Here is a 23,180-nt window from a genome sequence, read left to right as displayed (position 1 = left end):
GATTAAATCCAAACTTAATTCCCCGGATCAGTTTATATAAACTATTAACTATTCCATTCAACCTAGCAAAAACTCCGCTCAGTGGAGCCTACCCTTGACACAAAACGAGTATGCCCAGTGGTCAGTTACTTTCGAGACTAGGAAGGGAGAGCCTTGTCAACCGGATGACAATTGACGTCGCTGCGGATTGCATTTTAGCATGACACGGGTTTTGCATCAAAGATGCTTCTGCAATATCTTTATCGTCTGCTCTTTTGATTCGTCTTATCCTTAGAAACTGATGACATGACAGCCTTTTTCTCTAACACAGGTAAATGGCATACATGCTACATCATTAGCACTCACGTTATTTGCTAGCTGGCTGGCTAGCATGTTGTCATTGTGTCCAGCTGTCTGCTCGTCTTGATTTTCTAAGGTGAGTCTAGTTGATAGTGTAGCTAGCTGTCATAGCTGGTTAGTTTGAGGTCAACTGACTAGTTATCTAGATGGTGTGGTACTCGGAGATGTATCTATCTAGCTTGTCCTGTCCCCAGAATTGTCCTGACATATGTTAGCTAGGTTGCTAGTAATTTACAATGTAACTGTCTAATGCTAAGGCTAGGTAGCTAACCAGCTAACCACAACAAATACATTACAGTGGGAGTCATCTTAGTAGGACAGCTAGCTAACTAGCTAGATAGTAAACCAATAAGCCACCTGTCCACGGAAAGAGTTGTTGGGTAGCTAGCTACTGTTTAAGATCAACCCCTTTAGCAATGGTGGAGTTTGTCTGTTTAGCTAGCTAGTCTAACAGCTAGCTGCAGTTGATAGCTAAGCTAAAATCAACAAGTCCGCTGCGTTGTTTACTGTACAGTACTCTCCTTTATGTCATCTTTAGCTCTTTACAGTTACAGTATTGATCCATGTTTGATTATCCTGTCTTGCTAGCTTCATAACATTCTTATTTGGTGTGACTCAACATTTTCTTGCGATCTTGAACTCCACTACCCTTATTGTGGCGCTCCCACAGTTCCTGTTTTAAATTAACCGAATTACGAGCTTGCTAGTAACTAAAGTACTTTTATTTTTTTTCTTTAGCCTGGTAGAGACAGGTCAGATATAGGGCGAGGAAACCATGTAGTCTGAAAGGACAGCCAGATGGTGCACCTAGGTACTGTCTGAAGGTGTGGCTAACTCACTGTACATAGAACAACTGATTGAGCTCAAGATGACCTTTAACTGCTAACACAGCGATCTTCCACCATTGAGGTTAGTTTAGATCACTTTACTGTTCTCAACAACACACATGCTAGTCTGTTTCACACAAGGCATAGACTACCTTTTTTTAAATCACAAGTTAGTCCAGTCATTTGTGTCTCTCAGTCAACCATCTATGTTCATGCTCACTTCTTCCTGTCAATGTCACCATTGAACAGTGACACTTTCTTGACCTCTTTCTGTGCAGGGAGCGACCGGACCCAGTAGTCATCAACACTACCATGTACTCAGAGTGGAGGTCCCTGCACCTGGTTGTGCAACGCGACCAAGGTCACCTGAGCGTTCTGCACAGTTACCCCCCAGCAGTGGGACGTGATGTGGCCAATGCTGTGGTCAAGCCCCTGGGGGTCACCCTGGGAATCCCCTCCACAGACAGTCTGCTCAAGACTGACAAAGAGGTAAGAAAGGAACTTTCTAACGGTGAGGGTTGTGAACGCTTGCCTTTTTAGTATGAGGCAGAACCCTACATTTCCATTTTAAAAACAAGTTTTTTTTTGTGTGATATGTTAATCCGTTGAGGAAGTTGCATTCTCATTCTGTGGAACAGAGAGGAGGGAGGAAACCGTTTCATCTTTGTTTTTGCACAGTTCATGGTGTTGTTTTGCTTTTTCCTTAAAACATGGACCTCCAAGGGCTTTTCGATTTTAGTTTGGTTACTCCCTTATTTTTGGGAGAAAACCATCAAGGCTGAACGGTCACCTGCTCACCTACCCTTGTCCTCTGTCCCCTTGGGCTGGCCAATGGAAAGTTTTCTCTTGCCGTGCATGATTGAAACCCCCCCCCACCCCAAACACACAAGCACCCCCTCCCTTCCCCTCTCCGCGCTCCATTGTTTTCTCTCTCGCTCTTCCCTCACTTACTCTCTGTCCCCCCTCTCTCTCTTTCTGTTACTGATTGCGGAGTGAGAAAGAACAGCCCTGGCCTGTGTTTCTGTGCACTCCGTTCGTCTGTGGAAAATGTGCTCACTTCCCCATGTTTGTGTAGTCTCAGGCAGAGCCCCAAGCCTCTGTGCTGCTTGATAACATTGAGAGGATTTCCTTTGTATCCTCAGGGGATTCGGCCCCTGAGATTCTATTGACCAGTGTGTCCCCCCCCCCACCCAGCGGACAGCTCCTTGAGCACTCCTGACCCCGAGCTCTGAGATAAGGCTGTTTGTGACAGAGTGACCTGGCAAATAAAAATGTATGCCTTCTGCCAAAGAATGTACCCGCGCATGCTCTTATTAAGTGTCTGCAGCCCCGCTCTTGTCTTTCCAGTTTATTTTAGTTCACCAGATAAAGTCCCGGCACATGGTCACTGATAGAGACTCGTGCAGTTCTAGCTTGCTGGACTCTTTTATTAGGCCGGTGGCTTTGATGGGCGTTAGCCTCTGTCAGTTGACCAGTCCAACAGGAATAGGCTGTGAAATGACTGGTTTCATTCGTTTTCTAACCTTGAAAGTAGCCCATGGAACAGGAGTGAGTGTGTCCAGAACCTTGGGCTTGTTTACATAAGCTCGACTAAGCACTCTGCTCACTTCCTTTTTTCCACCAAGTGAGACACAGGCTTTTTCCAAGAATCTGTCCTACCTGAGGGGGGCCCTGTTCTAAGTGTCCCGTATCTGAAACCTGTTTTCTCAGTCTATTGTAATAAGACTCAAAGATTAAACATGACATGACATTTTTAAGATAAGTGCTGTTCCCCACTCTACAAACTGGGTCAATTATAATTGCCAGGAGTTCAGCTGTGGGACCTTGTCCATGTGATTGTAGGTGAAGTGGACGATGGAGGTTCTGTGTTATGGGCTGACCCTGCCTCTGGACGGGGACACGGTCAAGCTGTGCGTGGACGTGTACACGGACTGGATCATGGCCCTCGTCTCTCCGCGGGACTCCATCCCCCAGCCCATTGTCAAGGAGCCCAACCTCTACGTCCAGACCATCCTCAAACACCTCCACAACCTCTTCCTGCCCAGGTAGACCCCACCGCCCTCGCAGACACACTCTGGGCCACACTTCAGAGCTCAGTCAGTGGATCAATGTCCCAAGAATAGGCCTGTGTCCCAGAACCAATTTGCTGTTCTACAGACGCATTGATTTGTAGATAAAACCATTACATTTCTTGTTTGTTTATTTATTTCCCCCCTCCCCCGTCCCAGGCCGGAGCACTACAGCCCCATGCACTTCCGGCTGTGCCAGCAGGTGCTGACGGCGGTGCAGAAGCTGGCCCGGGAGTCCGGCTGCATGGCCCGAGACACCTGGGAGGTGCTGCTGCTCTTCCTGCTGCGCATTAACGACACGCTGCTGGCTCCGCCCACCGTGGGAGGTCAGTCTGAACATGCCCGGCTCATGCACGAGAGGGTACAACACCAACTAACCCTAACCCCAAGACATAGGACTCAAGAATTTTGTATTGATCTAAGTCCCTCTATTGGTCTCTATCTAGAGACAATTTTTATAGTGAACATAGAAGCCATAAAGATAAGACACAAATACAAATGGCAGTCCAGTATATTACGTCATATATTATGTTCCAGACCACTTTCTTCCCGGTCGAAGCATAGGACGTGGAGATTACACACATAAAAGGTTACATATCTACAAGACTGCAGTAAAAGAATCAATAATGTAATATGGGTATAAGTCAATATTATAATGTAAGTTATCGATAAGGTTATGTATGGTAAGATTTGATCTACTGATCAGTTTTAAAATATGCCAATGGTAAATTGATCTTGCAGCAGGTACTTCCCAATCAGAGCACTGTGAAATTGTTCACATTCAGGCAAGGTCTGGAGATGTCCACTATAGCGAGGTTGCAAAATGGAGAAGCTGTTTAACCAGTGACCTTCCCTTTAGCAGCAAAGCGAATAAACACACAACCGACTGAACGGTATATCGTTAAGTCGGTTCCTCCTAGCTTTAATGAACAGGGAAGCACTTGCTTCCAGGTAATGCAGACTGGTTCTTTTAGTATCGGCACACTTTCCCAGAACAGCTGGCTAGTGTTCAAGACACGTGTGAATATACAGTAGAAGTTTGGGTGTGCTCCTGACTGCCCTCTGTCCTCCGCCCGTCCTCCACTCGTCCTCCGCTCCCCCCACCACCCCACCCCCCCGCCAGGCGGGACGGCAGAGAAGCTGGCCGAGAAGCTGATCAGCGTGCTGTTCGAGGTGTGGTTCCTCGCCTGCACGCGCTGCTTCCCCACGCCGCCCTACTGGAAGACGGCCAGGGAGATGCTGGCCAACTGGAGACACCACCCGCCCGTGGTGGAGCAGTGGAGCAAGGTCATCGCTGCCCTCACGTCCAGGTAGATCTCGGCCTACAGTCACAGCGCAACCACAGAGCTCTGGCCATGTCGAGAACTGGACACGGGTGTAGTTTAGGAGGCCCTACCCTAACCTCACAGGGTCAGGCCAGAAGAAACGGGAATAAATATGTCGTTTGATGTACAAGTTGTGTCTGAAGATGTTTGCTACCCCTAACATTGTACACTTTATTCAACATCAATGTAGTTTGTGTCCAAGTTCCAATGTACAGTTTACATATAACAGACGCAAAGTTCCCCACAAAGCAGTGCAAAACACTGCCCAAAAAAATTGTCATATTGGAAATTTGGAAAGTCCCACAATGCAGTGTTTCTCGCTTCTCTGCTTGTGCTCTTGTCAACCTGGACAGTGCACACCTGGCAGCCTGAGTCCCTGAGAGTGGTTTGTGTGTTTGTTTCTGTAGACTGCTGCGCTTCACCTACGGCCCGTCCTTCCCGCCGTTCAAAGTTCCCGAGGAGGACGCCGGTCTGATCCCGGCAGAGATGGACAACGACTGCGTGGCCCAGACCTGGTTCCGCTTCCTCCACATGCTCAGGTGAACCGACAAGCTCTCTACCTCCACGCATGCTCCGCTGATAAACAACACAGCCTATTTAAAACACGCTCAGGTGAGGCTACCGTAGCTCTACCCCCACACATACAGGACTCGGCTGACGCACGGCAGCGTGGGTTAAAACATGCTCGGGGAAAAGCCAAGCCCGAGCACATGTAGAAGTTGTAGAATGAACAGCAAGGCTGCCCAGCTGCTCCTGGAGAACTACCGATCTTCCACTTTTCCATACCAGCCCTAATTCAGCACACCTGATTCTAATAGTGAGCTGGTTGACAAGCTTAACCCTACAGGAGGGTAGTTTTCCAGGACCAGGTTTGGACAGCCCTGGGTGTGCAGGACGCGGACACCTTTATGAGCCCCATGTAGTGCGTGAACGCTTTCCTCCATCTCTCCTCCCAACTGAATGCTGCATGTCCCTCAGCAACCCGGTGGACCTGAGCAACCCTGTGATCGTCAGCTCCACCCCCAAGTTCCAGGAGCAGCTCCTGGGCGTGAGCAGTGTTCCCCAGGAGATCATCCAGCACCCCTGTCTCAAACAGCTGCCCCAGATCTTCTTCAAGGCCATGAGGGGGGTCAGCTGCCTGGTCGACGCCTTCCTGGGTAAGATGACCCCGCCGTCGCCCCGCTCTGACGGTCAAGACTGTTTTCAGGAGCTCAAGATGATCGCCAGACTTTCTCCTCAGATCTCCTTGGGGTTTAGACCTTCTAATGGTTGAGGTTGAGCCTGGGAGTGCTGGTTGGGTGATGGGTGTGGTTCAGTGGCTCAGTGGTCGAGCATTCGACCGTAGATCAAGAGGTTGCATGCATTACAGTCAATGCCAGTGGGTTTCCACACACCAACCTGCAGCATTGTTGGAAACCAGCCCTGTTGCTGTGGCCACTGGCTCTACCGTTTCCTGTTTGGTTTTTATTCATGTTGACCCATAATCTTCTGACAGCTGTGTCTTGCTCGTCCGAAAGGGATGTTGAACATGTTTGTTTCTCTCCAGGTGTCGCGGTGGCAAAGAGAGAGATGCGAGAAACTCTGCCTTCACCACACGCTACTCAAAAAAACATTCTGTACGAGACAGAAAATACCTCCCCGATCAGCGGTAAAAACACAACGTTCTCAGAGAGCTCCACGGTTCTCACTTCCAGACTGAACACAACGAATGTAGAGATATGCGGTTTCACCGTCAAATACCTTCCCGTACGGTCCTTGGATGTGTTTACAAACGACTCGACCGCGAGCCACGTAGGCTTTGGTTTATAGGTGGGCCCGCAAAGCTGTCTGTCTGCCCTTAGGCCTCTCAGACAGAAACCAGACCTGGCTTATTTCATTACTTATTCCCAAGCTGCCTTTTGACCTTCTAACAAATGTCTAGCATGTTTGTATAGACGTCAAGCAGACACCCTACCCCCCCAGACTGACTGTGTACAGCACACATAAGCACCTGTCCCACTTCAACATACGGCCGTGTGCCGTTGTAAACCATATGGTAAAACTTGCACTTACTTTACTCACACCTAGACGAAATGAGTCACGGCTATTTGACTTGGCATTGTGTTGCGGTAACCGACAGCGAGTTCGTCATAAACTCCAGGGACGTGTGACGGGAGGCATGTGACCGTCCTCTGTCATGACAGTGTCGTAAACCTGCTCTTGTTCCCTGTGTTTCTAACAAAACTGCACTATTGTCTCCTCTGACCCTTAGGAGTGACAGTCTCTAGGACCCACATACGAGACAGGCTTCCCTCACTAGGTATACTAAACCTGACTAAACCCAATCACCTCAGCAACTAATGGGAATGCTTTAATGGGCCCACACTGACACAAATCCTAGGAAGAACAGACTCTTATTTTCAAACATTTTCACCTTTTGCGTGGGTGGGGGTTACAACAGGCTTTCTTCTTCTTCTTTCAAACCAGATTCCTCACACACAAAAGGGTTCTATGGGTGTAGGACTAATGCGGGGGAAAGGTTCCACTGTTAATTCTGGCGAACCGATCTTCACACACATCCAGCGAACATGTTACACACAAGCCATCTTGGAAGGATGTTAGTACAGGGCTGCAGTTTGATTCCATGTGTTGATCGATGGGATGTCTGTGTAGGTAACCCAAGGTCTTCTGTGTCTTGTTGTGTGATATTTCAGGCTGGCTCTGATAACCTTTCATTCTTCAGGTGTCGCAGTGTCTAGGAACAATTTCCGCGAGCGCCTTCCGTCCTATGGTACTCTGTAAGACTCCCGACCAATCATAAGGGAGCTAAACATGATGGATTTGCTGGGGTTGGCAAAACGTGATTGTGTGGAAACGCTGCATGCTATCAAGATGCTCTGTGTGTGTGTGTGTGTGGGGGGGGGAGCAATCATTTTCAGTCCTGTAACAGAAGCGTGCCTTAGTTGTTGTTTTTTTTTTGCATTTTCACAAGAGTGTACTTCTGAAAGCATACACACACACACACACACAGGTAATTTGTTTGCGCAGCACATTGCAACGTTTTGCATTCATCAGCATTGACAATTTTGCATATGGTTATGAAAAATCTGGGGGAAAAAAAGGTTTGGTTTTGATCCCTCTGGAAATGGGGAAACACTCACCCAATCACTGTGTGTGTAGTGTGTCAGTGTGTGCAGCAGGTATGCATGTAGCCTGCTGGACAGGCTGGGGTCATGGGTTTAGACAGCGAGATGTCCTGATGTGAGGGCAATGTGATCCTTACAACATTAAAGGCTGCAGGAGAGCTTTGGATGAGGATCGGCAATGAAACATTGATTCGATTTGGATCTTCAGGGTCGGCAGACCCATTAGTCATGATGACTTGCAGCCACCTCATTGGCTGCAAGGTCTGGCGAATCAAATCCATCAGAGATGGGGCGTGCTATCCCAGGGGGCCCTCCAGGGGCTGCCGCCTGCATTTTGATTTTTGTCGTGCTGTTTTTCTAAGGGGTAGACGCACATGACGAGCTATGTTGTTGATGATACTAACATCCCAAATCTGAGTGGCGCATTGAACCAAAATATGGGTGATGAGGGGGGGGGGGGGGGGGGGGAGACTGTGTTTTCACGTCAACAATCTGAATGAGCTGGTGTCCACTCACTGATCTTGGGCCAGTGTGGCATTGCTGCATTGCTAGCTAGACAAATACGATCTTGGGGAAGTTAATCGGAGCCTAGATATTTGTTTCTCCATGCAAGTCCTCTAATCCCCCCCACTGCTCCTCTTCCCCCGCAGGTATTTCCCGGCCCCGGTCGGACAGTGCCCCCCCCACCCCAGTCAACAGACTGAGCATGCCGCCTCCTCCGACGACCACCAACACCACGCCACCTCACAGCCGCAGACACAAGCCCACAGGCGTCACCAAGACAACCAGCAAAGCCTCCACCGTAAGTTCCTTTTGCAGCGAAGAGTTTGAGGAGAAAAAAAGTGTTGCCGTCTCTTTGGTTTCGTGTCACTTTACATTTTTGTCTTCGATGAACTGCCTTGTTTGTAAAAAAAAAAAAAAAAGAAAACGTAAAGATTTTTTTTACAAAACAAGGTTCCTCATAATTCTCACCCTCTAACTCTTGTTCCTCTGACTTGTTGGAAGAGCTCATGTGTGTCCACTCCTTTACCACCCAGGCCAGCACGGCGCACCAGTCCAAAGTAGCCCACCAGGCGTCGTCCTCCTCCCCTCTGTCCAGCCCCAACCAGACCAGCTACGAGCCCCGCCCGCTGCCCGCCCCCGCCAGGCCAAAGGTCAACAGCGTTCTCAACCTGTTTGGCCAATGGCTGTTTGACGCTGCCCTGGTGCACTGCAAGCTGCACACAGGTCTCAGCAGAGACAGCAGTATGACTGGTAAGTCAGTCAAGGCCAGGGGGGGTTTTGCTCATTAGGCTGTCGGTTTGGTTTCTTTTGGTTAGTTTGTTGTTTAAAACTTCCTACCTGCACGATTGTGATATCCAAAGGATCTGGTTGGCCATTACTGTTTATCTCTGACAGTTAGGGACACTTTGGTTTATGTTTGGTGTGTTTTGTGTATTTTTTTTCCCCATGAAAGGTGTACAAAATGTTACTGTATTTCCTACTAATCTGTTTATACTGTAGAAGTGGTAGTATACCTACATAGTCATTGCTGTAGATAAAAATGTTTGAAATTTGAATTACTCGCAGAAAAGCTTTCACAAAATTTGAACCTGATTGGAAACACGCGGTGGCACGTCTTTTACTGCTGTTCTTTACTTCCTTTCCATTTTATTTCTGTTATCTTTCAGCTACATTTTTCCAAATTCTCCTTTCTTATAAATCTTGTAAGTAGGAGTATAAGTTTACCTCAAGTTAAATCATGCAGTCAATTCTTTTTTTGCCTAGGCATACAGTCCTTTCTTCTTTTTTTTTCTTTTCAATTTTCATCATTATCTTGTATTTGTTTTTGACATTGCTAGCAATTCATTTTTTATCTGTCAAATAAGTATTTTTTTTTTCCTTTTTTGGGAGAAGGATGTTGCTGAATTCCACACTGACCAAACCTTACCCTCCTCTGGTTATTTATTCATAGTCTGTACTGGCAAGGAACCTTCTGTAGATGTCGTTCTCCGATAGGCTAGGTGAGGGTTCCAACACACCCATAGCCATTCTCTCTAAACAGAGGAGCAGAGGTGGGGCGGGAGGGGTGGGGCCACCCAGGGCTAACGTAGGGGGTGAAAGGTTGGTTTGGTATTCAGAAGAAGCTCAACTCATTCTGCCTGCAGTCCAACCGATCTGCTCTGCAATCCCAACAGCCTTGGATCACACCAATTAACCCCCAGAAGGTCCTCATTCTCATCAATAGTAGTCATCCTAACTGCTGTTACAAAGCTTACGAATTAAGCAGCTTTGGTATCTCCCCTGTGGGTCCCTTTCAGTTTGTATGTCTCCTGTGCAGCCAGAGCATGTTGTCCGTGTCTCGTCAGTGTGTTTGAGTTCTGGCCTGCTGCCTCGAGGGTTTCCAAGGAGCTGACGGATGGACTGCTACTTTCTGAAAACTAGAACACGGAATTGTGGACTTGAGATCAGACACAGAGGACAGTTTTTTCTCTTTAGGAAACCTGGGAGTCACATTACTAGCATTGGAGTTAATTGTATCCAATTGCAATGTCATCCAAATTGCATTTAAACAAAATTGGACAGATCGAAATGATTTTAAGTACTTCATTTCCAAACCTCTAGAGCGGTTTTCATATATATGGGGGGAAAAAACTTAAAAGACCTTCTGCTTGGAACATGAGCTCAATTGGATGCTGTCTCTGAGATAACGACATCAGCCTTTAAAGAGCACATCCTCCACTTGTCCAGTTCCATTAAGACACCAGCGAGAAACCAAAGAAGAACTTGCAAGCGTTTTTTTCCCCACTCTTGGCATCTTGTAAATCATTCTTTCTTCAGCTCGACAAGCCAACGCTTCTTTGTACTCTGACTTAAGGCCAAAACAAGTTTAGAATTTGCTTCTTTATTCATTTCAATTCGGATCCCACGTACGCGTCCGTGTTTCCAGCTTCTGACCGTCCCCCCCCTCCTTCTCTCCCCCCTCCGTTGTCCCCAGCCCTGGCCACCCAGACGGGGGTGGAGCTGAGGAGGAAGGCCTCCCAGATGTCCACAGACACCGTGGTGTCCAACCCCATGTTCGACGCCAACGAGTTCCCCGACAACTACGAGTCTGGCCGGGCGGAGGCCTGCGGGACCCTCTGTAGGATCTTCTGCAGCAAGAAGACTGGAGAGGACATCCTGCCTGTCTACCTGTCCAGGTAAACACGCCCGCTGTCTACCTGTCCAGGTAAACACAGCCACTGTCTACCTGTCCAGGTAAACACACGCCCGCTGTCTACCTGTCCAGGTAAACACACGCCCACTGTCTACCTGTCCAGGTAAACACACGCCCACTGTCTACCTGTCCAGGTAAACACACGCCCACTGTCTACCTGTCCAGGTAAACACACGCCCACTGTCTACCTGTCCAGGTAAACACACGCCCACTGTCTACCTGTCCAGGTAAACACAGCCACTGTCTACCTGTCCAGGTAAACACACCCACTGTCTACCTGTCCAGGTAAACACACGCCCACTGTCTACCTGTCCAGGTAAACACACCCACTGTCTACCTGTCCAGGTAAACACACGCCCACTGTCTACCTGTCCAGGTAAACACACCCACTGTCTACCTGTCCAGGTAAACACACCCACTGTCTACCTGTCCAGGTAAACACACCCACTGTCTACCTGTCTAGGTAAACACACACCCACTAGTCTACCTGTCTAGGTAAACACACACCCACTAGTCTACCTGTCTAGGTAAACACACACCCACTAGTCTACCTGTCTAGGTAAACACACACCCACTAGTCTACCTGTCTAGGTAAACACCGGCCCACTAGTCTACCTGTCCAGGTAAACACACGCCCACTGTCTACCTGTCCAGGTAAACACACATTTGTTTGAAATGCTACTGCTGCTAAGCTGCTACTGTGCCCGTATCCTACCGCAGGTTTTACATGGTTCTGGTCCAAGGCCTCCAGATCTCCGACTTCATCTGCAGACCAGTCCTGGCCAGCATCATCCTCAACTCCACGGCCCTGTTCTGCTCCGACCTGAAGGGCATCAACGTGGTGGTCCCTTACTTCATATCTGCCCTGGAGAACATCCTCCCTGACCGGTGAGAGCCCACGTCACTGTTGGCTCTGAGGGCTTCTCAGTGCTTTCCCCTCTGGGCCGCCCAGGCACCCAAACCAAACACACGCGGGTAATCCCGTTCCGTCTCTCCCCAGGGAACTGTCCAAGTTTAAAAGCTACGTGAATCCCACGGAGTTGAGGCGAGCCTCGATCAACATCTTGCTGTCCATGCTTCCCCTACCACACCACTTTGGCAGCCTCAAATCTGAGGTAATCTCTCCAGTCGTCTAGACCACCCTCCCAGTGCAGTGAGTCCACTGTGTAGTCAGATGGACAGGAGATTGGTTTCTATTGTATTTAGTGATTGCTTTTGTAAAAAGTAATAAAAAAAAAAGGTCAAAGGTGTTACCGGAATCTACTACTGGAAGGTACACGTTGTCGTAGGAAAAAGGTTTACTCAGCAGATATCTCCATGTTCTCCTGTCGCCCAGGTTCTCTTGGAAGGCAAGTTCAGCAACGATGACAACTGTCTTCAGGAAAAGTCTGTCTCCTTCCTGTCTCTGAAACTGCGCCTGGTCAACATCCTGATCGGAGCCTTGCAGACTGAGACGGACCCCACCAACACTCAGATGATCCTAGGTCAGGGTTTCTATTGCTTTGGCTACAGGCTTCATGTAGGGATGTCATGTCTATAGATGGCCATGAGCATCTACGAAGCAGAAGCGAACGCTTCCTTCTTCTGGATGGCATCGCGTCGCTTCCGCGTGTATCGCTTCCGTCCGTTCGAGCCTGTCGTCTTCCCGCATTTTGAGCGTCCACATTCCGAGCATCGATTTTGTACCTGCAGAACGAAACGGCTGTGAAACAATGTTGTCGTCGTCTCCTACAGGTGCGATGCTGAATATGGTCCAGGACTCTGCTCTCCTGGAGTCTATCGGTGCTCAAGCTGAAGTGGTAAGACAACCATCCGTCTCCTGCCGGCCGTAGTCGGTCAACGTCTAGACGAAGGTTGTACCAGACATGATCTTAAACTCTCCCTGCCACCTCCTCCCCTCCCATCCTCCCCTCCCCTCCCAGGCCAGTGCGGAGGGTGGCCACTCTCTGTCCAAGAGCCACAGCAGGAACAACAGCGGCATCAGCAACGCTAGCGGAGCCAGCTCGGAGGCCACCACCCCGGACAGCGAGAGGCCGGCCCAGGCCCTCCTCCGAGACTACGGTGAGCCCTCCCGCACACACACACACACACACACACACACACACCCGGTCACCCCGTAGGACCCCAGGGGACTCCTGGAGGCTTTCCTCGATGCTTCACTCACTTTGTAATGACGTTAAATGCCCGCGTCCACCCAAGACACGTTCACGACATGTTCCATGCGCATCGTAGGTCCGCCTTAAGCAGATTTAAAGGCTCCAAGTTGACAAGCTGCATGATGTGGTTGGATGGTAATGTCATCGTAGTTCTGATGTTCACTCTGTGTCTGTTTCCACCGCTGGCAGTCATGCTTGTGTTATGACAGGAATATATGGCTTTTAGGTAAAGGGGCTTCAAATCAAGCAGAACTTTAGCTTTTTTCATATTTGCAGTGATGCGGTGCCGTTTGACGGATACTATCTAGTTTATAAAAACGCATGCAAATCTTTTTTTTCTTCTTTTTTTGTTGTTGCAAACGTTGCACTTCTCTAGGTTTTGCAACAGAAAGATCAGATGTTTTAACTGCATGTCCTCTGGCTGGAACTATGCCCACTGACTGGCTGACTTTGTTTTACTACAGTTGATAAGATCTTATGGAGAGTCTGTGACTTCATGCAGTATATAGTGCCGGCTTCACCTTGTGTCGGCCTTACTGTAACAAAGATTTTCTCTTGTTAGTAAAAAACAAACACAAAAAAGTCAGGTTGTCTTGTCTGAAAATTCTACAAACATGGATTCTAGCTCTGTGTCATGTGTTACCTTGTCCTTTTGGTTGGAAGTGACTAAAAACCATGGAAACACATGCTTTGTTGATGTGTATCTTACTGGATGTGCTCTGCTTGGCAGTGACCTACTACTAACCCCAGCTCTCCGTCTCTCTCTGCTGTGCTGTGGTGTGTGTGGTGTGCTGTGTTTGGTATGGTGTGTGTGTGTGTGTGTTGGCGGCCATCTTGTTCTTGGGGGCGTGATATGGGTAGCTCTCCATACAGACACAGCTGCAGGCCTGCTGATCCGCAGCATCCACCTGGTCACCCAGAGACTCAACTCCCAGTGGAGGCCTGACATGAGCATCTCCCTGGCTGCCCTGGAGCTGCTGGCTGGCCTGGCCAAGGTAGCCCTCTCTCTACTCTCTCTCTCTCTCTACTCTCTCTCTCTCTCTCTGACTCACTCAGTCACCCACTTTCACATTCACTCCTTCTCTACTCTTTGTCACACTCTCCCTCTCACTCATTCTCTCTCACATTCACGCCCTCTCACTGTCAATCTCTCGCTCTCTCAACCTCGCTCTCTCACACATTCACTCCCTCTCACTGTCAATCTCTCGCTCTCTCAACCTCGCTCTCTCACACTCTCTTTCTCTCACACACACACACACACGCGCGCCAGTACGGACGCATCCCCTCAAAAGGCCCCCCCACACACAAACACACACAGTCCCCCCCCCCCTAACGCCGTCGCCCCCCCCCCTCCCCAGGTGCGCGCCAGCGCCGAGTCGTCCGACCGCAAGCGCGCCGTCAGCTCGGTGTGCGGCTACATCGTGCACCAGTGCAGCCGGCCCGCCCCGCTCCACTCCCGGGACCTCCACTCCATGATCCTGGCCGCCTTCCAGTGCCTGTGCGTGTGGCTCACGGAGCACCCCGACATGCTCGACGAGAAGGACTGCCTGATCGAGGTGCTGGAGATCGTGGAGCTGGGGATCTCGGGCAGCAAGTCCAGGACGGGGGACCAGGAGGCGAGGCACAAGGGGGACAAGGAGCACAACCCGGCCTCCATGAGGGTGAAGGACGCGGCCGAGGCCACGTTGTCATGGTGAGCAAGCCCCCACTCGACACCCCCCCCCCCCACCCCGTGATGGGATGGGGGTGGGGATGGGTTATGGGGAATCGTCAATGATGGGCGGGGTGTGTAGCTCAGTGGTAGAGTATTTGACTGCAAAGTTAGAGGTTGCAGGTTCAAATCCGACCCCCTTCGGTACATCGTTGGATATAAGCGAAATCAATACGGGTTTGTTTGTTCCGCGTCGTCCTGAATACGTTGCTACGTAAAACGGGAATCTGATAAGATTTTCATGACTACATTGTAAATAAAGTTCGGCTGACATTTTACACCATGTCAACAAATGTTTCTGCAGTCCGTCCACCTAGACACCCATGCTCTCTGAAACAGAAGCTGAAAACACTGGGCGCTCCAACTCTGACCCCTACCCCTCCCCATTCTCCGCCCCCCCTCAGTATAATGCAGGTGCTGGGGGCGTTCCCGTCGCCCAGCGGCCCCGCCTCCCCCTGCAGCCTGCTCAACGAGGACACGCTGATTCGGTACTCCAGACTGACGTCCACCAGCCACAGGAACTTCCGCTACTTTGTCCTGGACAACTCTGTCATCCTGGCCATGCTGGAGCAGCCCCTGGGCAACGAGCAGAGTCAGTGTCCCTCTCCTGAGCTGTTCCCCTTAGACCAGTGGTCCTTAACCCTGGTCCTCAGGGACCCTCTGTCCTGCATGTTTTAGATGTTTCTTGGCTCCAACACACCTGATTCAAATGCATGTTCGTTACCAGGATTCTACAGAGCTGGATAACGACCCATTTATTTGAATCAGGTGTGTTGGAGCAGGGAAACATCTAAAACATGCAGGACAAGGATTGGGAACCACTGCCTTAGACCAGCCTACCTCAGACCGGCCTCCCTCAGACCAGCCCTTCTCAACCCTGGCTCTCGGGTGGGTTGTCAGAGGGAAACATCTAGAACATGCACTACAGGGGGTCCCCACCCGAGGTCCAGGGTTGAGAAAGGCTACGTTAAACGGATGGAACTTAGAACAGGGTTGTACGGAGAGCTGTAGACTGAGTTTATGGTTTGTAAAGGTGGTTGGATTTGCCTCTCGGCCTATCAGATCGTCTGCAGACTCACTGTGATATCTTATGGCTAATGTCAACAAGTGTGTGTGTGTGTGTGTAGATCCCTCCCCGTCCATCACCATGCTGATAAGAGGCATGTCCGGGAGGCATGCCTGGACCATGCAGCTCTTCCATCAGCCCAGGGGGGCTCGCGCCAGCCAGAAGGTACCACACACACACACACACACTCTCTCAGACATGCACACACACACACTCTCAGACACACACACACACCACAGTACCAGGCACGTGCAGACCTCCGTGTGTGTTGGTCCGCAGCAGGTGTTCGTCCCCGAGGCCCGGCCCACGCCCAAGGACGACGTAGGGGTCCGCTTCAACGTCAAACACCGGCCCTTCCCGGAGGAGGTGGACAAGATCCCCTTCGTCAAAGCCGACCTCAGCATCCCCGACCTGCACGACATCGTAGACAAGGAGGTAGGACGACACCCTCGTATATCCCCCCCTCCCCCCCCCCCTCCTGACATCACTCAGGTCCCCGTACGTTTCCCCCGCCGGCGACCTCTGAACTTTGCCGAGGGGTGGCCTCAGTCAGGTGTGTGAACTGTGGTGTTCCTGATTTGACAGGCCGAGGCGTTCTGCCGTGGCTCCTCGGGGCTGTACGGTGATCCATACGTGAGTGCCTGTCCGGCTCACTAGCGCCACCCGGTGTGTGGGGTTCCCTTTTGGGGGCAGGCGCAATCGGTGTTTTAGGGGTGTGGGGAGCGGATCAGGACGGGGGGGGGTGGGTGGGTGTGAGGTGATTTGGGTGTCGGACGGGAGGAGGTTTGGTCTACGACGGGTGATTCGGCTTCCTGGGGGGGGGGGGGGGGGGGTCTGACACAGGTGTGGTTTTGACACTGGGGTGGACTCTGGACGGTTTGGGGATGAAGAGACGCTTTTACCCTCATCCCCTGTCTCTCTCTTTCTCTCTATCTCTTTCTTTCTCTCCCTCTTCCTCCCTCCCTCCCCCCCTCATTCCCTCTCCCTCCCTCCCCCCCTCTTTCCCTCTCTCTCCCTCCCTCCCTCCCCCCCCTCTCTCTCTCTTTCCCTCTCTCTCCCTCCCTCCCCCCCTCATTCCCTCTCCCTCCCTCCCCCCCCTCTTTCCCTCTCTCTCCCTCCCTCCCTCCCCCCCCCTCTCTCTCTCTTTCCCTCTCTCTCCCTCCCTCCCCCCCTCATTCCCTCTCCCTCCCCCCCTCTTTCCTTCTCTCTCCCTCCCTCCCCCCCCTCTCTCCCTCCCTCCCCCCCCTCTCTCCCTCTCTCTCTCCCTCCCCCCTCCCTCTCCCAGCTGGAGCTGCAGCATGAGAAGCTGCGAGGGGTGATGGTGAAGCAGATGGAGTACGAGACGACCCTGGAGCACTACAGCGACGAGCTGTGGGGCAAGAAGGGCTTCCCGGACCCCCGCACCGACTGCAGACCCCCGCCGCCCTCCCAGGACTTCCAGACCGCCCGCCTTTTCCTCTCCCACTTTGGCTTCCTGTCCCTGGAGGCCCTCAAGGTAACTGCACCAACGCACGGCCGGGGACCCGGGCATGGCATGGAGCGCTGCCAAGACACCGTTTGCTTTTATGGATGTTTCTTTTTTGAATCTTGTGGGATTTCAGGGAGGGTTGGATGGAGGAGTGGGTGGGTGTATAGATGGATGGGTCACCTGACCAGAGTGGCTGTGTTCTCTCTCTCTCTCTCTCCCCCCCCCACGCAGGAGCCTGGGAACAGCCGCCTGCCCCCCCACCTGATCGCTCTGGACTCGGGCGTGCCGGGATTCTTTGAGGACATGAGCTACCTGGATCTGCTGCCCTGCCGACCCTGCGACACGGTCTTCATCTTCTACATGAGGGCCGGCCAGAAGAGCAGCCAGGAGGTCAGGCCTGACACACACACGTGCACTCACACACACACACACACACACACACACACAGCTAGAACCCAACCCTGCATTTGCTCTTGATAACCACATAACCACAAGTATTTGAGAAGACTAATAGGTGTATGCAGTGTGTGTGTGTGTGTGTGTGTGTGTGTGTGTGTGTGTGTGTGTGTGTGTGTGTGTGTGTGTGTACAAGAAGTCAGCTCAGACAGTTATCCGCCCGACTGTGGCTGCTCACCTGAGCTGCTCCTCCTCCTCCTCCAGATCCTCAGGAACGTGGAGAGCTCCTCCAGTGTCCAGCCTCACTTCCTGGAGTTCCTGCTGTCTCTGGGCTGGCCCGTGGAGGTGGGCCAGCACCCTGGCTGGACGGGCAGCGTCTACACCAGCTGGTCCATCAACAACAGCACCACCACCGCCAATGGGACCGGGCCTGACTCCAGTCCTCCAGGTCAGAGAGAGGGGGAGAATCTGGCTGTCTGTTTATCCTGTCTATTCATCCATCTCTGGTCACAGGGATGTTCAGGTTTGGTCGTGACAGTGACCCTTCTTTTCGCACACCTCGCCCGATGCTGATTGGCTGTTTCCGTGTGCCCACAGATGACACCTTCCCCCTGGGAGACACCGGCGGGGGCGTGTTCGACGGCGAGCGCAGGGTGCTGTACTACGCCGACGCCCTGACCGAGATGGCCTTCGTGGTTCCGTCTCCGACAGACTCCTCCGGTCGGTCTCGTCATCCCTCCGTCATCCCTCTGTATCCCCCGCTCCGCTGCCTCCGCTTCGTCCTTCCTTGTCTCGTTCTCTTCATTACTGGCGCGATCGATTCGGGGTTCCGCCCATGGGGATCTTTCGTGTCTGCCGGTTGCGAGTGGATTTGTATCCCGGCCGGAGTGCATTCGCGCTGCAAAGGACCTTCCCTCGACGCATCGTTATCGATTTCTCCATTACGTCCCTGAATGTTCTGCCCGGCACATTTTAGAGAGTTGTAATCGCGTTGTAATCGCGTTAGGCGCTAGCTCCTCACAGCCACTGAACGAAGCCTGAGCTTACCTCTCTCCTCATCTCCTCTACTTTTTCCTCTTCTCCACTTTCCTCTCTCCACCTCACCCCTCTCCTCCTCTCCTCCACTCCTCCTCTCCTTCACCCACTCCCCTCCCTCCTCTCCTCCCTCCTCTCCTCTCCTTCACCCACTCCCCTCCCTCCTCTCCTCCCTCCTCCTCTTCTCTCCTTCACCCACTCTCCTCCCTCCTCTCCTCCATCCTCCTCTCCTCCCTCCTTCACCCACTCTCCTCCCTCCTTCACCCACTCCCCTCCTCTCCTCCCTCCTTCACCCACTCCCCTCTCCTCTCTTCCCTCCCTCCTCCGCTCTCCCCCTCTCTTCCCTCCCCCCAGCCGAATCGTCCGAGAACAGCTTCCCGTCCGCCGACTCCGACTCCCAGATGGACCTGCTCCCCAGCGTGCTCAAACAGTCCAGCCTCACCCTGGAGCTCTTCCCCAGCCACTCGGACAGCTTGGCCCCCGCCCAGAGGGTAGGTAGGGAGGGTAACCCCCTCACCAGGACACCCCCCCCCCCCCCCCCTGCTCCTGGTTCATCACACGAGCGCATCACAGTGCCAGGACCCAGGCTGACGGATGTGTGTTGTTGCCCCTGCCAGAGTCCCACGGCCAAGTGTAAGAAGATGCCCCCGGGCAGGAGCATCCCGCCCATGGGCCCCGAGACCAAGGTGCTGGTGGTCTGGGTGGAGCGCTTCGACGACATCGGTACGCCAGCCTGTCGCTCTGCAGCACTAGGAGAGGACACCACTGTGGTTGTTCGTTTGCCACGTCCGCTCGATGCGTTTTGTTGGATAGAATATCAAGTTCAAGTCTTTTAGTGTCAGACGCACAGAACAACACACTGTTGTCAGACTGGGCACTGAAATTCTTCGGACAAGACAACGCAAAGCAACCTGGCATAACATAACATATAAGTACACAGAACATAGGTTACATCTATGATAAGCAAAAATATTGTAAACCTCCTCATATACAAATAATATAAAATATTCAATACAGTATACTAAACCTTTAAATCAACACAATACACATAATAACCTATTCTAACCTTTATAAACCTATACTAACCCTAGACAAGTGAAGTGCAATATTGCTGATGGTGCAACCAGTAGCTGAAATAACCTATACTAACCTTACAAACCTATGCTAACCTAAGACAAGTGAAGAACAATAGTGCAAAGAACATCAATTCAACATCAATTGTATTTCAATATAATAGAATATCACGGCGTTGTTCATGTGGAATGACAAGCTCACGTCGACTTGTGTGTGTGTGTGTGTGTGTGTGTTGCAGAAAACTTCCCCCTGGCAGAGCTGCTGGTGGAGACCAGCACAGGCGTGGACAACAACCTGAGCAGCAGCAGCAGCAGCACGTCCACCAGGGCGGCGTCCTCCGAGAAGGACGTCCAGGTGATCTTCATCCACCCTCTCCGGACGGGCCTGTTCCGCATCCGCCTCCACGGAGCCACGGGCAAGTTCAGCATGGTGGTCCCCCTGGTGGACGGCATGGTGGTCAGCAGGAGGTCCCTGGGTAAGGACCCCCGTCCCCGTCCGTCCGTCTGCCTGGCTGTGTGACCGCGGGTGGGCGGGAGAGCAGACGTGCGTGCGTGTGTGGTCATCTATCTTCTTATCACTCGGTCCTCTCTCCCCCTGCCTCGCCATCCTATCCTCCCCCTCCCATCCTCCCCCTCTCCTCCCATCCTCCTCCTCTCCTCCCATCCTCCCCCTCTCCTCCCATCCTCCTCCCATCCTCCTCCCATCCTCCTCTCCTCCCATCCTCCTCCCATCCTCCTCTCCTCCCATCCTCCTCCCCCTCTCCTCCCATCCTCCTCCTCTCCTCCCATCCTCCTCCCCCTCTCCTCCCATCCTCCTCCCCCTCTCCTCCCATCCTCCTCCTCTCCTCCCATCCTCCTCCTCTCCTCCCATCCTCCTCCTCTCCTCCCATCCTCCTCTCCTCCTCTCCTCCCATCCTCCCCCTCTCCTCCCATCCTCCTCTCCTCCCATCCTCCCCCTCTCCTCCCATCCTCCCCCTCTCCTCCCATCCTCCCCCTCTCCCTCCATTCTCCCCCTCTCCTCCCATCCTCCCCCTCTCCCTCCATCCTCCCCCTCTCCTCCCATCCTCCCCCTCTCCTCCCATCCTCCCCCTCTCCCTCCATCCTCCCCCAGGGTTCCTGGTCAGGCAGACGGTCATCAACGCCTGCCGGAGGAGGAGGCTGGAGAGCGACTCCTACAACCCGCCTCACGTCCGCAGAAAACAGAAGATCGCCGAGGTTGTCAACCGTTACCGGAACAAGCAGCTGGAGCCCGAGTTCTACACGTCTCTGTTCCAGGAGGTCGGAGAGACCAGCCTGAACCCGTGACCCCACAGACTTTCCACCCCCCCCCCCCCCCCAGTGCCGAGAGAGACTGACGCAAAGGACTGCAAAGACTATATATTTATAAACGTTTTCCCTTTCTTTTCGTTTTGGTGTTATTTATATCAGCACTTGTCGACCATGTTGTTGCAAAGTGGATAGAATAGAAGTGACACTTTGGCGAAGAGGTTAGAAGTGACACTTTTGCAAAGTGGTTCGAAGTACACCACACCCTCGCATCACTGTCATGGCCGCCACCTCCAGCGGAAGTAGTCGGTGAGGACAGGGCAGATGAGCAGGCCCAATAACCCCCACACAGGGACGCAGTCCTTGCTGTTACCTAGCATCTCCAGAAGCTTCCACGGCTGGGACTTGTCCCCCACGGCCGCTCCGCTGTAGGTTTCCAGATGCTCGCCTGCTTCGGCGTGGCCCGCCTCACTGTCGGAACCCCCTCCCCATCTTCTCATACGCTGGCCGTTCCATGTCCACACTAGCGCACCGTGTAGCATGCATGGTCCATACTTGCCTTTAACTTCAATGCCATGCTAGTGTGGGTACTGGGATGTGGGGTTTTCTTTAGTTTTTCTGGGGAACAGGACTTGCCAAGCTGGAAAAACAACACTACAGACATAGTTAATACTGTTAACAGAAGTGTCATATCATTTCTAACCATGTAATAGTCCTTTTTTTTTTTATCCGGTTTTGTGAAATCCCCCATTGAAGGTTCCCTTCAAACTAACAAACTCGCATGCCAGTTTGTGAAAGGCGTGGCGAGCGTGCTTTTCATTGAAACCTCAGGTAGTCTTGCAGTACTTTGTTTTGTTTGTCCTTTTGCACGTACTCGCTGCACTCCTGCCACCTGACCTCAGTTGAAGGCATTCTTCGTTTTTTTTTTCTCGTCTGCTTTCTGTTTTCTTGCACTGTTAAAACCGTGGCATTTCAGAGTTGCCTACAAGGTAACCGGTCCTGGGTTCCATGTCCCTAGCCTTGCGGTTCTCTCCATATCATATAAGCTACGAGGGGGGGGGGGGAATGACTGTGGCCTCAGTTAGTCCTGAGAACAGTCGTTGTAAGGCGTGTGTAACGTATGTGTGTAACGCATCGCTTCAGCCTCATACCAAATTCTGATTTGTACTAACAGCTTTCCACCAGGCAGTGTCTTTGTGTGCTTTATTCCCGACTACTACAACTACTATATTGCTGCCAAGGGCTGAGCATAGTAGGATCTGTTAAAGATGCTGCCACTCCACACATACCTGTGCTTAATATACCTGTAATATAAATGTTGCCGAATCTTACGACACTGATGATTTTATATTCATGTATTTTATATGAGAAATAATGCTGAAATATCTTTTGCATGATATTTACCGTTGTGTATATTCACCCGAGCGGTCTATTTTTCATTTTCTTTTTTTCTTGAAATAAGATGCATCACTGATTCTTTCTTAAATTTTGGTCCGATTTTTTTCACTTTTTGATTGTTACTTTTCTTTTGATACAGTATTTTCATTAGCGACTGTTAAAGGATAAATCCATACTGACTTAGAAAACCCATTACTGTACCTGGAGGAGCTAACGAATGCAGTTACCATAATGTAGAAACTGCTTCTGGGCAAGAGCTGAATCTCATGTTTTTATGAGGTTGAATAAGAAATAACTCACTTTTATAAACACCATTACATATCAATAGCGGCATGTACACTGGTGTCAATTAGCAAGTTTTGGGGGGCAATCTGGGACATCCAAACCATTTCATGTTGTGGCAGGCAGCCTCCTTGTATCCAAATAATCCGAAGAATAGATATTCGATACATTGTGATTTGTGCTAATACAATACAATTGTGATGGTAGCACACTGAATCGTTTTTTTCTTGAATGACAATGTGTACATATTGAAGGCATCAACTTGTATAAAGTTGTAGCATGTGTAAATATGAGGGTGTGAGTTTAATTCCACCTGTCTGTAAGCTCATCACTAGGAAAGACACACAATGCTTGTTTGTATTTATGCCAACTATATGTGCATCTGAGAGAAACAGTGGATATTGAATGTAACACATGTAAGGAATAAAGATTTTAATTAACTTCTTAA

At 51.2% G+C, this 23,180-nt stretch overlaps 1 protein-coding gene across 9 annotated transcripts; it reads left to right on the top strand.

The window, feature by feature from the left end:
* Positions 1-170: 170 nt before the first annotated feature.
* Positions 171-23,180, top strand: ralgapb (Ral GTPase activating protein non-catalytic subunit beta). 9 transcript variants are annotated; one of them, XM_067232343.1, is made up of 32 exons: positions 171-310; positions 1,445-1,655; positions 3,009-3,211; positions 3,395-3,561; positions 4,359-4,545; positions 4,968-5,099; positions 5,539-5,717; positions 6,107-6,208; positions 6,812-6,859; positions 7,283-7,330; positions 8,336-8,487; positions 8,723-8,939; positions 10,663-10,864; positions 11,602-11,769; positions 11,882-11,996; positions 12,218-12,365; positions 12,616-12,680; positions 12,804-12,942; positions 13,911-14,032; positions 14,396-14,730; positions 15,153-15,340; positions 15,876-15,979; positions 16,094-16,249; positions 16,400-16,447; positions 17,100-17,309; positions 17,514-17,672; positions 17,943-18,126; positions 18,276-18,398; positions 19,068-19,204; positions 19,331-19,436; positions 20,026-20,262; positions 20,898-23,180. In XM_067232343.1, exons 2-32 carry the CDS (start codon positions 1,479-1,481, stop codon positions 21,089-21,091), a joined length of 4,752 nt encoding a protein of 1,583 aa, XP_067088444.1. In that variant the 5' UTR covers positions 171-310; positions 1,445-1,478; the 3' UTR covers positions 21,092-23,180. The 9 variants fall into 9 exon arrangements, with proteins under 9 accessions (XP_067088444.1, XP_067088436.1, XP_067088429.1 ...); XM_067232335.1 differs by having other exon boundaries at positions 13,899-14,032; positions 16,097-16,249; XM_067232328.1 differs by having other exon boundaries at positions 13,899-14,032.

The sequence above is a fragment of the Osmerus mordax genome, chromosome 1 (assembly GCF_038355195.1).
Source record: "Osmerus mordax isolate fOsmMor3 chromosome 1, fOsmMor3.pri, whole genome shotgun sequence".
Classification (NCBI taxonomy): domain Eukaryota; kingdom Metazoa; phylum Chordata; class Actinopteri; order Osmeriformes; family Osmeridae; genus Osmerus; species Osmerus mordax.
The sequence above is the reverse complement of the archived record's forward strand: the minus strand, read 5'-3'. Positions and strand labels throughout refer to the sequence as shown.